The sequence below is a fragment of the Zonotrichia albicollis genome, chromosome 8, assembly GCF_047830755.1.
Source record: "Zonotrichia albicollis isolate bZonAlb1 chromosome 8, bZonAlb1.hap1, whole genome shotgun sequence".
NCBI classification, from domain to species: domain Eukaryota; kingdom Metazoa; phylum Chordata; class Aves; order Passeriformes; family Passerellidae; genus Zonotrichia; species Zonotrichia albicollis.
In genome coordinates, this window is record NC_133826.1 from 30,630,196 (window position 1) to 30,642,871 (window position 12,676).

The 12,676-nt window shown below is 52.4% G+C and overlaps 1 protein-coding gene across 10 annotated transcripts in view; it reads left to right on the plus strand.

Annotated features, from left to right (window-relative positions):
• The window catches only part of PACS2 (phosphofurin acidic cluster sorting protein 2), a 77,516-nt gene that overhangs the window by 18,606 nt on the left and 46,234 nt on the right, over positions 1-12,676 (plus strand). For all 10 annotated transcript variants that reach the window (XM_074546493.1, XM_074546496.1, XM_074546497.1 and 7 more), the window contains exons 2-3: positions 8,164-8,251; positions 11,199-11,288. In XM_074546493.1, coding sequence (XP_074402594.1) covers positions 8,164-8,251; positions 11,199-11,288 — 178 coding nt within the window. The remainder of the gene's footprint in view (positions 1-8,163; positions 8,252-11,198; positions 11,289-12,676) is intronic.

Here is a 12,676-nt window from a genome sequence, read left to right on the forward strand (position 1 = left end):
AGTCTGTTTATTTGAAACGGTGTAATGTGGTTGTCTTCCAAAGAAGCACCAGGTCTTAGGAATTACATGACATCAGGATCTGGCTTTGAGTGGGAGGGCCCTGTGCCTGACTTGCTAGTGAGCTTGGAATTGTTCTTGGATGGCTGAGTGAGAAGTAATTTGATGTGACCCATGGTGAGAGCCAGTCTGGTCTCTGGGGTGACAGGTTGTTCAGCTCACCTCTGTGTCAGGTGATGTTGTGGGAGCTATTAGAAGTGGAGAGAAATCAGGCAGAGAGATGGCACACTGTTCATGCCCTGAGAGCAAGTTCAGCTTTGGCTACACCAAGAAGCCATCTGTTTTTCCTTGTCTGCTTTCCTAGCTGGAGGCTCCCTGGTCCTGCTTTCTGCTGCTGAAGAGATCACAGTGACGGATAACCCGAGCAGAACTGAGCCTTCCTTACAAGCTCTTCTGGCTGAGCCTGAAGTCCAGGCTCCTCTTGGCATCATGTTTTCCTCTTGATGCCTGATTTTCAGGCAGAGGGGAAGACCAGAATGTTTGAGGCAGAATCCCTTTTTCTCTGAAGATTTGTAGGCCTGGGGACAGTGTGCTGTGACCGGGGCTGTGCTGTCTCCCCATGTGGGGTCAGGAGTGTGCAGAGCACGGTGTGGGCTCTTCAGCAATGGGAACAAAAAGCAGAACGACACCAGGCATTTTGAAAGTAGAGTGCAAGAGTCCTTGGAGACCTGTGCTTCCTGCTATCGAAAGGAAAATACTGAATACTGAACCGGGCTGGCCGATGGAGTGCTGCCCCTGAACGGGCCGGCTGCGGAGGGGAGCGGCCGGGGCAGCGCCGAGCGAGGCTTTGCCATCGGGCGGCCCCGCAGGGAGCGAGCAGCCACAAGCCGTCTGTCTGTCTGTCTGTCAGTCTGTCTGTCGGTGTGTCGGAGCGCTGTTTGTGGCACGGCTGCGGAGCGGGCGGTGACAGCCCCAGTTGCTGTGGAGATGTGCCAGCTCCCGGCCCGCTGCTGCCGCTGTGTTTGGGGATGCTGTGCTCGGGCTGAGGCGTGGACAGGGGAGGAGAGCGAGGCTTATCCGGGCGAGGCAGGTGCTGGAGGACCCTGTGCCTCGAGGCACTTATTTAACCCTTTCATTGCTGACACCTCTAACAGAGCTGGCTGCCACAGGCAGGATTCCCTTGGGTGTGTGCTGGAAGCCTGGGTGCTGCCTTTGTTCCTGCAGCACTGGCAGATTGGCAGGGGGATGCTGCTGCAGCAAACTGGGGCAGATGTGCTCCTGCAAACCGGGGCAGATGTGCTGCTGCTGCAGCAAACCGGGGCAGATGTGCTGCTGCAGCAAACCGGGGCAGATGTGCTGCTGCAGCAAACTGGGGCAGATGTGCTCTGCAAACCGGGGCAGATGTTCTGCTGCAGGCCAGGGCAGATGTGCTGCTGCAAACCATGAGGTGCATTGGACGCAGCAGGAAGCCTTTAGCTGCCATGGTCCTTCCCAGCTGCCGGTGACTTCCTGTGGCCCCTGCTGGCTCTGGAGGGCTCAGGGTGGCTAGGAAGGCTGTGGGCAGGCAGGAGGGCTCTGCAGCACACCTGCAATGGGCAGTCCCGGTGCTCAGTGCTGTGTGACAGGCACTGCTGTTAGGGCAGGTTGCATAAGGAAGGCATCCAAGGAGTGGAGGGCTGCTGGGTTTGTTGCGGCTGCCAAGGTCTCTCCTCTTCACTCCCCACCCCCGATTTGTTTTTTTGAGTCTCCTTTCGGTCTAGGGCGTGTTCATTTGCTCATTTGTGTATGTGTTTCTTTGCCAATGTGCGAGGCGTGTGGTGGGAGCTGCCCTCCGCCCTGGCTGGCTCACGTAAACTTTGTGGGTTGTGCCTTTGAGGCCGAGCAGCTGAGAAATGAAGCCCTAGCTACAGAAATGTCCAGCCCACATCCTAAAGGCTCCCCCTCCCTGACAGTGGGGTTTTGGCAGAGGTCAGTAGGTTTTCAAATGGGAGATTGGCATTTCTGAACTCCACTGCAGTGCATGGGTGTCTCCTGCAAGCTTGTGAGACCGTGAGCTGCCACAAACCTTTGGTGTGATGGATGTGGCTGTGCCTGGTCTGCCTCCAGCTCCTTCCTTGGTGGTGCCTCTGGCTGCTCCAGCTGCTACTGAATGAACCCAACAAATATCAAATGTGTGAGTGTCATCTGTAATATAGAAAATGTCATCCTGATGTCTGTCAAAGGAGCCTTAACCGTGAATCAACTTTTCAATATTTGCTGACTTTATTCTTTAAAGCTAACAAAGCTTCTTCCTACTGCCTCAAAACTTTGAAAACATTGATCAAACATAATTCACCAGTAGCACAAGCACTTTAACTGGTGCTCACTTTGGTATCAGGATGCTGTGCAGTCCTGTTGTTCTGGATGCTGGGTTTGGAAGAGGCAAATCAGGAGAATATTTAACTACATTTGTGCCCGTGCCTGGCTTTGCAGGCAGCATGGTGTGAACACAGGTGAGTTTGACCAACTCCTTTATACTCCATAGCCTGTCTGAGAAACAGATTTAATCCCTGTTTTGTCAGTGGTTGGGTTTTTTTTCCTTCCTTTAAGTCACCCTGTAAAGGGATTTGAAATCATCCAACTGAAGAGTAAGAAACCAACGTATAACAGTGTGTGCAGGAACTGAGATCCAACTGAGCCCAACAGATGTGTGAAGAGCTACCCCTGCTCTTGCTGAGAGGATTTCCTAAAGGGAGAGGAAGCTGCTGGTTCTCAGAGCACCTAGCTGGAGGTGAACAGTTGGTGTCAGACAGGCTGATTCCCTGCAGGTGTGACTTGGAACACGTCACGTGTGTGACACAACTGCCACAAGGAATTCTGCTTGGCTCCCTGAAGGGTGTGTGGAGCTGTGGAGGTTTGGCTTTAACACCTGTGTGTCTCAGCAGTGCCCTTTCCTTCCCAGATTACTGAAGCACTAAGAGATGAGAAGTGGCAATGGAATATGCAAACTCTGCCTTTTCACCCAGGGTTATTTGGCTTGCAGGGACCCTGATCTCTTTGTGCCCTTGGTGAGTGCCCTAGAGCCAGCCAGCAATGTCTTGACCTACTGAAGGAAGACATCTCTCAGCATTTTCCAATTGTTACATTGGATTAGAGTATCTAAGCCCAGATGTGCTTTACTCCTCGGTTATATTCACTTCAGGTAGCAAATGTGCCTGTGTGGAGTTCTAGGATCTTGTAAAAATTCTGCAGATCTGCAAAATTTTAACACACCCACCCCCTTTTGCTTGCTCAGTTTGGAGTAGGCATGTATGTAATGTATTTGGAGTGAGCAGGACAGTACTTCAGCTATAAAAGGATAGTGTCTGGCTGTACATGTGTGTCCTTGTGAGGTCCTGGGTAGAACCTGTTGTGTAAAATAAGCTGCCATCCTCATACCTGGCTGAACAAGACTTGCTTGCTCCAGCATTTCTATAGATCTTAGTCTCCAGAATCTTAAGAGCTTAATTCTCTGTATGAATGCTGGGAAGAGGATTTCAAGATCCTTGAGAAGAAGAGTAATGAAAATACTGGCTCTGCAATTTTTTCCTGGCTGCTTAAACCTTACTCAAATGGATCTATAGCCAGAACAGCTGATTAAAGTTCAGCGTGGTGGGAAATGTGAATGAAGGACTATTAGGTTTCTTTGCAGGTTAGTCAGGTTATGTTTCTGTCATGACAGAAGCTGGGGTGCCTGACCTCTGCCTCCTCTTTTGATTTCACCTTGCCTGGGAGCTTCCCTGACAATGGGACCGGGGATATTGAGGGAGCTGTCTCACTGAGCTTTGGAAAGTGAGGAAGCATCTTCCCGAGGCTCTGCTGCTGCCCTTGACCAGAGCCCACACCTGCTGTGTCAGTGACATCAGGGGACAGTATTTCTGCCCTGCCTTCTCCCCTGGCTGGCTCCTAGGGCAATGCAGAGCCCTGCCTTTGGTGTGTGAGTGCAGCAAGAGGTTTGTCTGTGTGCTGTTCTTTTCTTGCTGAGAAGCTGCTGGTGTGCTGCAGACATGCAAACCTTCCTGAAGCAGCTGTGTCCCCAGAGTGCTGTGCAGGGCTGGGGCCTCCCCTGCACAGACACCCCTGAGCTATGTGCAGAATGGCTCTGTTTGTCTGGGCAAGCAGTGTAGGGGGGTGTCTCCCTCCAGTTCTCCTTCCATGGCTCGTGATTTATTTTGGGACTGATGTGGGTGTAAAGTGTCAGCCTGAAGCAAAACACTCAGCGTGGACGTTGAGAGCACAGGGCTAGGAGGCTGCTTGCTGTCCTGAAATGCTGAAATAGCTTGGATGAGGTGAAACTGTCCAGTGGCCAAACAGAAACCAATTCCTTCCTTATAGCCCTGGGCTGATTGAGGTTTTCAGAGGAGAGAGCTCCTGGCATGGAACACTTTCTCTAGGAACAGCTCTTCACAGCTCTTAACCTGCACAAAGGCTATCTGTGTGCTACAGTCCTCCTGCCCCAGCTCCCATCTTGTACTTGGGAGTCCCCTATAACTGTGGTGCATCCTGTTATTATTCTCTGCTTCTGTGGGGTTTAATTAAAATGCAGGTCTTTAATTTTTAATTTTTCCTTCCTGTTGATTCGACTGTCTCTGCGTGAACGAGGTCTCGGTGCAATTACTGTGCTCCCTGTGGAGAAACAGACATTTAATTCAGCCAGCAGACTTTTTCTTGGAGGGGGTTTATTTTCCTGATCTTCCTACTCAGAGGGATGCAAAAGCAAAACATCCAGTGAGTAAAGAATGCCACACTTTCCTTGGTTGTTCTGGACACGTTTGCTGCATCTCAGTTACCAAAATGTTGTGTTCCTTGCAGAGAGCTGCCTCCTTAAGCAGAGAGCTTGTGGTGAAGCTGCTCAGCACACGTTGCATTAGCAGGTCGAATTTTGTCTTCACGACTCTGTTCTTGCAGTGATGTAAAAATACAGAGTTTTACTGTAGCATTAAGGTGTCTCATGATTTGTTGACCTGAGAACAGGACCAGGCCAAAGTACCTTGGTGCCTGCTTGCTGTGGGGGCCAGAAGAGACAGAGGCTCCTGCTGCTGTTTGGGACCCAGCTGAGCTCCTGGCAGGGAGATCGACACTGAACCTTCAATAAAGAGTGGAAATATTGGCTCTCCGATTTCCATTGTCCTTATTTAAGTCTGCTTCAGCTAACTTAGTGCTTTTGCTAGCTGAACTCTCCTTGTGCAGCTGTAGGTCACTGCTGAAACGTGCAAAGACAGGATTTCTCTGCACCTCCTGAATTGCAGTCCCAGGCTTTCAAAATATTTCAGGTTCTTTCAGCTCCAGACCTAAGGCTCCCTCAGTTCCCCTTGTGTGTGCCAGGTTATTTTCTCTGTGTTCACAGAGATCATATCTATATGTATCAGGCACTTCCAAATGTAGCCTTGTTCTCTCTCCACGTCTTTCCAGCTCCAGCCATGTCTGTTCTGTTTGACTTGCTGGTGTTTAACCTAACAGGCTTGTTGATAGAAGTGGCTTGTGAGGCTGATGCCTGTTCTGACCCCTGAGACTTGCTGGGAGCACAGTAAAACCTTGGTGAAAGATAGGTGCAGTGCTATCAGAGGCAGTTCTGGCACACAGATCCTCGCTGGACCTGGGAGCAGTTTGGGATCCTCATGCTGGTGTCAGGGACACACTTGGCATGTGATTTGAGTGAGGTATGGCCCCTTTCTGCCACGTGTCCTGAAGATTGCTTTGATTTGTAAGCTGCCAACTTAAGACTGAAATAGTGTGTTGAGGGTAAGAGTGATTTGATGGGATTTAAACTGATTTTTATCCATCCCCCACACACCCTGCCCCCCGCCGATGGAGAGGATAAACATTCCATTGTTTTTTGTGTGAAGTGCCTTTTAGTACCAGCAGCCCAGCACTGGGGGATGAAGAAAGCAGATGTGTCCCATGTCTTTTTAAACTGCTTTTGTTTTTCTGATCACTGTAAAGGAGGCTTTTAATTTTTTTAATTTTTTTTTTCCCCCCAAGCAGCAAGTGCTCCGCAGGGTTTGATCAAAGCTCATAAATGATGAATTGAAGGAATGCCCGGCGGAGAGCAGAACGCCCTCCTTGTGCTCTGCTCTGTGTGCTGAGAACACCATTGTTCCTTCCCGTACCTTTTCCATCCTGGAGCTGGGGGCTGCAGAGAAAAGGCCTTTGTTCCTTGCTTGTCAGCTGAGACAATGCCAGTGTGTTGTCCTACCTCTGCTCTCAGCACCTGACTGGCTGGAGCTCTGTGGCTTTTGGCAGGCTGAGCACAATTGTCCTCCAGCTCCAGCGTTACAAGGAAAGCAAACAGCTTCACAGCCTCCCTCCTGCAGGTGCTGGCCCACGTGTGTGTGTCTGTGCTGCTGTTTCCTTTGGGATGCACAGGAAAAGCCAGCACCCTCTCCTGTGCTCCAGGTTGGGAGATGCTGCTTCACCTGACTCCCAGTGCACACAGGGGGACAGGAGGGGACAGAGACCCTGACAGTCCTGGGTTTTCCACCTCTTGGTGACTTCTGCAGCATCTCTGGTGTGCTGTCTTGTAATGCAAAGCTCTGCAAAGGACAGAGCTGTAGTCCTCTCTTCTCTTGGTTTTTGGGGGTTTTAGCAGGAACAAGAGCTTTGCAAGTGAGGAGGGAGAGCAGATGGCATGGGTTGGGCTGGAGAAGAGAGCAGGGACATGTTGTCCTGGCAGGGATGTGTTTGGGGAGGTGCTGGAGTGCAGACCACGAGCCTGGCTCTTCCCTGCTGCCGGCCCTGTGTGAGAGACCAGAGTTCAGGCAGAGCCACGGGTGCTTCAGGATGAGAGCAGCGCTACGTGCTTCAACACCTGCCCCCACTGCTGTTGGGAAGAGCCTTTAGCTGCCTCTCTCCTGCTGTTTTACACCCAGGCGCATCCTGTCTGCCCTCAGGCATTGCAGCAAATCAGTGGGAAAGGTGGTGGAGGTGCAAGTCAGCCTGGCAGTGCTGCATTACCTGGCACCAGAGTGAAGTGCCGTAGTTCAGGTGCAGGCCTCAGTCAGTGGCACTTGTGCCAAAATCCAGCACCAGCTCCTCTTTCATTCCCATCTCCTGCTGGACTTCACCCCTCCATGAACAGCCCTGATGTTACACTTGGTCTGGGAGAAAGAGCTCGGCAGTAGGTGTGAGAGGAGCAGTGCTGATGCCTGCTAACATTCCCTGCCAGAGATGCCCATGCCATGGAGTAAGGACCTGACACAAAAGCAGTGCTGGCTCCTGGCCAGCGTGACAGATGATGTCTAGTCACTACAGCCCGCCCAGCAACTTTCTCTGGCCTCTGCCATCCTCAAACTGAGCTGTCTTGGCTTCAGGTTTATCTTTGCCTGAAGTTTGTTTAGGGGTATGCCTCTGAATTCCCCCGGCTGGTGGTAACTTCTGTGAAACTGTGACAGCCCCAAGGTTCCTGTTACCCAGAGCCTGAACTGGGCTGCAGAGGCTGAATTCCGTCTGCTCCCTGTGCTGGGAGGCAGAAGTGCAAACAGCTCTAAGCAGAACAATGTAGCATTGCCTGGGTGAAGAATGTGATTTACTTGCATATGTGTGGCATGTGAGCACCAGGGCCAGAGGGCACCACTCCAGTCCTCTCCTTTCTCTTTCCTTTTTTTCTCCCTGCCCTTGCCTGAGCCACTTGCTAGCACTTTTGTTTGGGGGTGAGCACAAGAATGTGTGGGTTGACAAGTAAGAGGTGGCAGCGAGATCTTTGGGAGCCAGGAGTCTGAGACTGAAAAAGCCAACAATCTAGGAAAGCCTTGTGGACAAGTTTAAAATTAGATTGACCCTATGCTTTCATATTGCTGGAATTTAATTCCTCTGACCCTGAAACTTTTGGTCTGGCTCAAAGCAAGGGTTCCCAGGCTGTGGTCAGTGGAGGCCAGTGCTGTCTGGGGCTCTCGTGTGGCCATGGGTTTGTATCAGAGACAGATGCACCCCCTGCCCACCTCCTTGTATTTATGAAAGGTTGGAGAAGTTCAGCCTTGAGAAGCCAAGGAAGCCTCACATATTTCTGCTGTCTTTGTCTGTATCAGCGTGGGGCTTGTGTCTGGAGCCTGTTCTCCCTCAAACTGGGATACTGCTGTGTGTAAAATCTGATCAGAGCTTTTCCTTTTTCAGGCGTGATTGTAACTGTTTCTCTTCTGTTCCTGTTTGCAGGTTGTGCAGCTTGACATTAAAGAAACTGGTAGTCTTAAAGGAATTGGATAAGGAGCTTATTTCCGGGGTCATTGCTGTCAAAATGCAGGTAATTACTGCCCAGTTCTAAGAATTGTGGTGTTTGACCAAGAATTCTGGCAGGTGCCCAGACTGAGCTTTCAAATTTCAGAGGTCTCTGCCTCAGCTAAGGTTCCACAGACTTCTTCAACTTCTGCAGCTTCCACGTTGCATCCACAGACTTCTTCCCAAGGCCATCAGGGTGCTCTGGATCTGTGTAGACTCTTCTTACCCTTCTCCCACGTTCCAAACTCATTTCACTGTTATAAGTGAAGAATATTCTTCACCAATGGCTCAGCATGAGCTTATCTGCACGTAAAAATGCTCTTCACAGATCACATGTCCCCTTTTCTTCCTGAGCTGGCACTAAATCCCAGCCTGGATCTCTGTTTAGCAGTCTAGGGCTGAACATCGTGGTAACTGGGTCTTGGTTTGGGGGAGTGTGGGCCTTCCCCTGCTGCTGGGCAGCTCTGCTGTGTCGAGTCCGTAGCCAAGCTTGTCAGTGGGTTTGTAGGGTGCCTGTGCAGACTAATTGCTTTTCCTAAAATACAGTTGTCATCCTGAGTAAATAGCCCACTTCAGAGCAGATGTTTGTGCCATTTAATGAGGTGCCTCCATGTAGGTCACTCTGCCTGGAGGGGGAAGGAAGGGGGTTCGGTGCGTCACAGCAGCGCCTGGGCCCACGTGCTCCCATCTCTGCACACCCTAAAGTGCTTAACCAGGAAAAGCCTGGCAGACCTATAAGTAGAACATTAACTGGGCTGGAAAGCTGCTGCTTTTCAAATGAGGAGCTAGGCAAACCCCTGCAGAGAGCTGGTTGTGTCAAAGCCAGCAAAGTCTCGTTTGGAAGGTGAAATCGGGAAGGAAAAACACATAGCTGAGGATTTAATTGGTGTCTCGCATCTCTGAGTGGTCCAGCTGGGATAAAAATGTGCCACTCTTATGTTGGAGGGGGTTTGTGCACCCAGAGCAGAGGGCAGAAAGGCAGGGAATTGCTTCACACACCTGGATTTGTGTTTGCCTCAGAAGAAGCCCTGCTGTGGGTTTCCAGGCTGTCAGATACTGCTTATCAAGGCTGAAAGCTTTCCATATGTTTGTACTCCTGGATGATGAATGCATCACTGTAAGCACCTGAGGCTTGTCAGAGACTGATCTGTGCCCAGAGAGTGCCAGACTTGGGCTGAAGAATTCAGAAGCTTTTATTAGAGCAAGACCTTCTTTTCCTGTCCAGATTACTGCTGCTTACACTTTCTATAGGGGAAGGCTTGCCCAGACCCGCAGATCCAAAGGGAATTTTAATATGTGGGAGTTTCACATCCCATTTTGTGTGTGGGTTGTGGTCTGCACTGCTGCAGGGTTCAGACACTGGAAGCTGAGCAGTCCTCTCCACAGCAGGGCCTGCTGTTAAAAATCCCTTCAGAGCTTGCAGGTTATGATGCTGATGCTGACAGGCTTTTCCAGGGATGCTTTATTTGCCAGCACTCAGGTTTCTGACGTGGCTCTTGTTTGAGGCTGGTGGCACTGGATCATCAGATACGAGGTCTCTGTCAAATGACTGCCTTTGTGTGGGGAATTGCACTAGAGTTGTCAGACAGCAAAGCCCTTCCAGAGGGGATGACTGAATCCAGACCTAATGAGAACATCCTACCTGCATCTCCCATGTTTCCTTGCAGCCTCCAGAGCAGAGATGTTCAAAGAGTTGTCAGCTGTGTTTCCTGAGCCGTTGCTCTGTTTATCTGCTGTGCTCTTTTAAAAGCAGCTATATTTGGGCTTTCATTAGGTTCTGGTTGCGTAACCAGCAAAGCAAGCTTGCTGCCATTAGGAGCTTTGCACAAATGGAGCAGCTGCTGCTGCTGCCAGCAGCCAGGCTGGCTGTGCTTGGCTGGCACGTGTGCTGCTTTGTCCTGGGGGCAGCCCCTGGGTGCCTGGCTCTGCTCTGTGTGTGCTGTCACATCTGCTGGGGCTCAGGCACCTCGGTGTTCCCAGAGAGGAGCTGGAGCTGGGCAGGGCTGAGGCAGGGCTGCAGATCACAGCCTGAGCCCTGCCTTTGGGGAGGAGGGGATGGAGACAAGGCTCTGCTGCTGTCTCATCTCCTGATGCTCTCTGAGGCTGATGGGGCAGACCACATTTCCCCCTGGATGTAGCTTGGAGGTGTTTACCCCCCCAGTCTGTCTCTGATTTCCCAGATGCTGCTTTTTTGAGAGCTCCAGTTCTGTGCCCGTCTGGACAAAGCCAGATCTGCAGCCTCAGCAGAACGCTGAGCCAGAGACCTCTGAAACTTGCACTGTGTTTGAACAGTGCACAAGGGTTTGCTAGGCAGCAGTCTGTCATGTTTTCCTGCTAGTTTTCCTTCAAATATTGCCTGGAATGAAATGCTCACACAGTAAATAGCCTGGTAACTCTGTTAGCATAAGGCAGCCCACACACAGGGTTCATTTGGAGTTGCCCTGTGATACATTAAATCTCCAGACTCCACCGAGATGCTTAGTGAATTTTTTCTTTAATATCCCTAGCTACTGGCAATTGTTTAAACAGGTTGAAGTCCCCATGTTCCCCGGGGAGGGGTGTGTGCACAAAAAGAAAAGCCCAGTCTGCCATGGCTAACACCAGAGATTTAAGCATGATGCTGCAGCTCCAGACCCAGGAGACAAGAGCCTTGTACCTATTGGCTGCAGTGAAAATAGGAGACTTGGACTCCGGGGATGGGGGTTGGCTCACAGCTTTTCAGTGCTGGGGTTTGGCAGAACAAAAGCTGCATTGTTGCAGTTAGGGACAGTAAATATGCCCAAATCTTTATTAGTCAAATATCTCCCTTTCATCTCATTAATATTTCACAGAAGTACAAGGTCAGAGCCATCCGTTCACTTCTGTGTGGTAGTCCCTGACAACGTTTCCTGGTGTGCAGTAAACAGGGCTGGGATGGGATGTGAGAGGTGCCTCGGGGCAATTCACAAGCGCTGGACTTTGTTTCCCTGCAGGGCTCCAAGCGCATCCTGCGCTCCCACGAGATCGTGTTGCCCCCGAGTGGACACGTGGAGACAGAGCTGGCCCTGACCTTCTCTCTGCAGGTAGGGCTGGGCTGGGCTGCTCCTGCCGGGGCTGCTGCTGCTCCCCCGGGCTGGGCTGCAGGGAGCAGGGCTGCCTGGGGGCTCCCAGGTGTGGGGCAGGGCTGCCTGGTGGGATGCAGGGCTGCCTGGTGGGATGCAGGACTGCCTGGGGGCTCCCAGGTGATGCAGGGCTCCCAGGTGGGGCAGGGCTGCCTGGTGGCTCTGAGGTGATGTAGGGCTGCCTGGTGGGATGCAGGGCTGCCTGGGGGCTCTGAGCTGGAGCAGGGCTGCCTGGTGGGATGCAGGGCTGCCTGGGGGCTCTGAGCTGGAGCAGGGCTGCCTGGGGGCTCCCAGGTGGGGTAGGGCTGCCTGGTGGGATGCAGGGCTGCCTGGGGGCTCCCCGGTGATGCAGGGCTGCCTGGAGGGATGCAGGGCTGCCTGGGGGCTCCCCGGTGATGCAGGGCTGCCTGGAAGGATGCAGGGCTGCCTGGTAGCTCTGAGCTGATGCAGGGCTGCCTGGGGGCTCCCAGGTGATGCAGGGCTGCTTGGTGGGATGCAGGGCTGCCTGGTAGCTCTGAGCTGATGCAGGGCTGCCTGGGGGCTCCCAGGTGATGCAGGGCTGCTTGGTGGGATGCAGGGCTGCCTGGGGGCTTCCAGGTGATGCAGGGCTGCCTGGGGGCTCTGAGCTGATGCAGGGCTGCCTGGTGGGATGCAGGGCTGCCTGGGGGCTCTAAGGTGATGCAGGGCTGCCTGGGGGCTCTGAGCTGATGCAGGGCTGCCTGGTGGGATGCAGGGCTGCCTGGGGGCTCTGAGCTGATGCAGGGCTGCCTGGTGGGATGCAGGGCTGCCTGGGGGCTCTGGCTGCAGGTCCTGGTGAGCAGCAGCAGCAGCACAGCTTGTCTGAATCTCCTCTCAGGGTGCTGGCTCCCAGCCCCTCCACAAGGGCATCCTGGAGCAGGAAGGCTCTGCAGGCTCTCCTCTTCAAGGCATGGCTGTGGCAGGAGCTGAAGCCAAGCAAGTTTTTTGCTCTTTTTTGCCCTTTGTTGCCTTGTTAATGAGCAGGCAGTGGAGGATGGCAGCCATGAGGGTGGTGTGCAGTGTCAGGCTGACAGAAGGCAGGAGTAGCAATGAGTCAGGTGAGTCTGTGATTTGCAGTTGCTGAGGGAGGCACCATTTGGGGAAGCAGGAGCAGTGTGCTCATAGTTACTCCTGGCTCTGGAGTCACAGGAACAGCTGGGAATTGGAACAACTGCATCTTTTGGTTCCTCTTTTCTCCAAAGCCTGCTGCCCTGGTGCTGCCTCCTGAGCAGGGAAATAAGGTAAATAAGGGCTGGCTTGCTGAAAGTGAGAGAGAGGATCCTGCACACATAGAGCAGAGGCAGACAGACCTCAGGAGCATTTGTACCTGG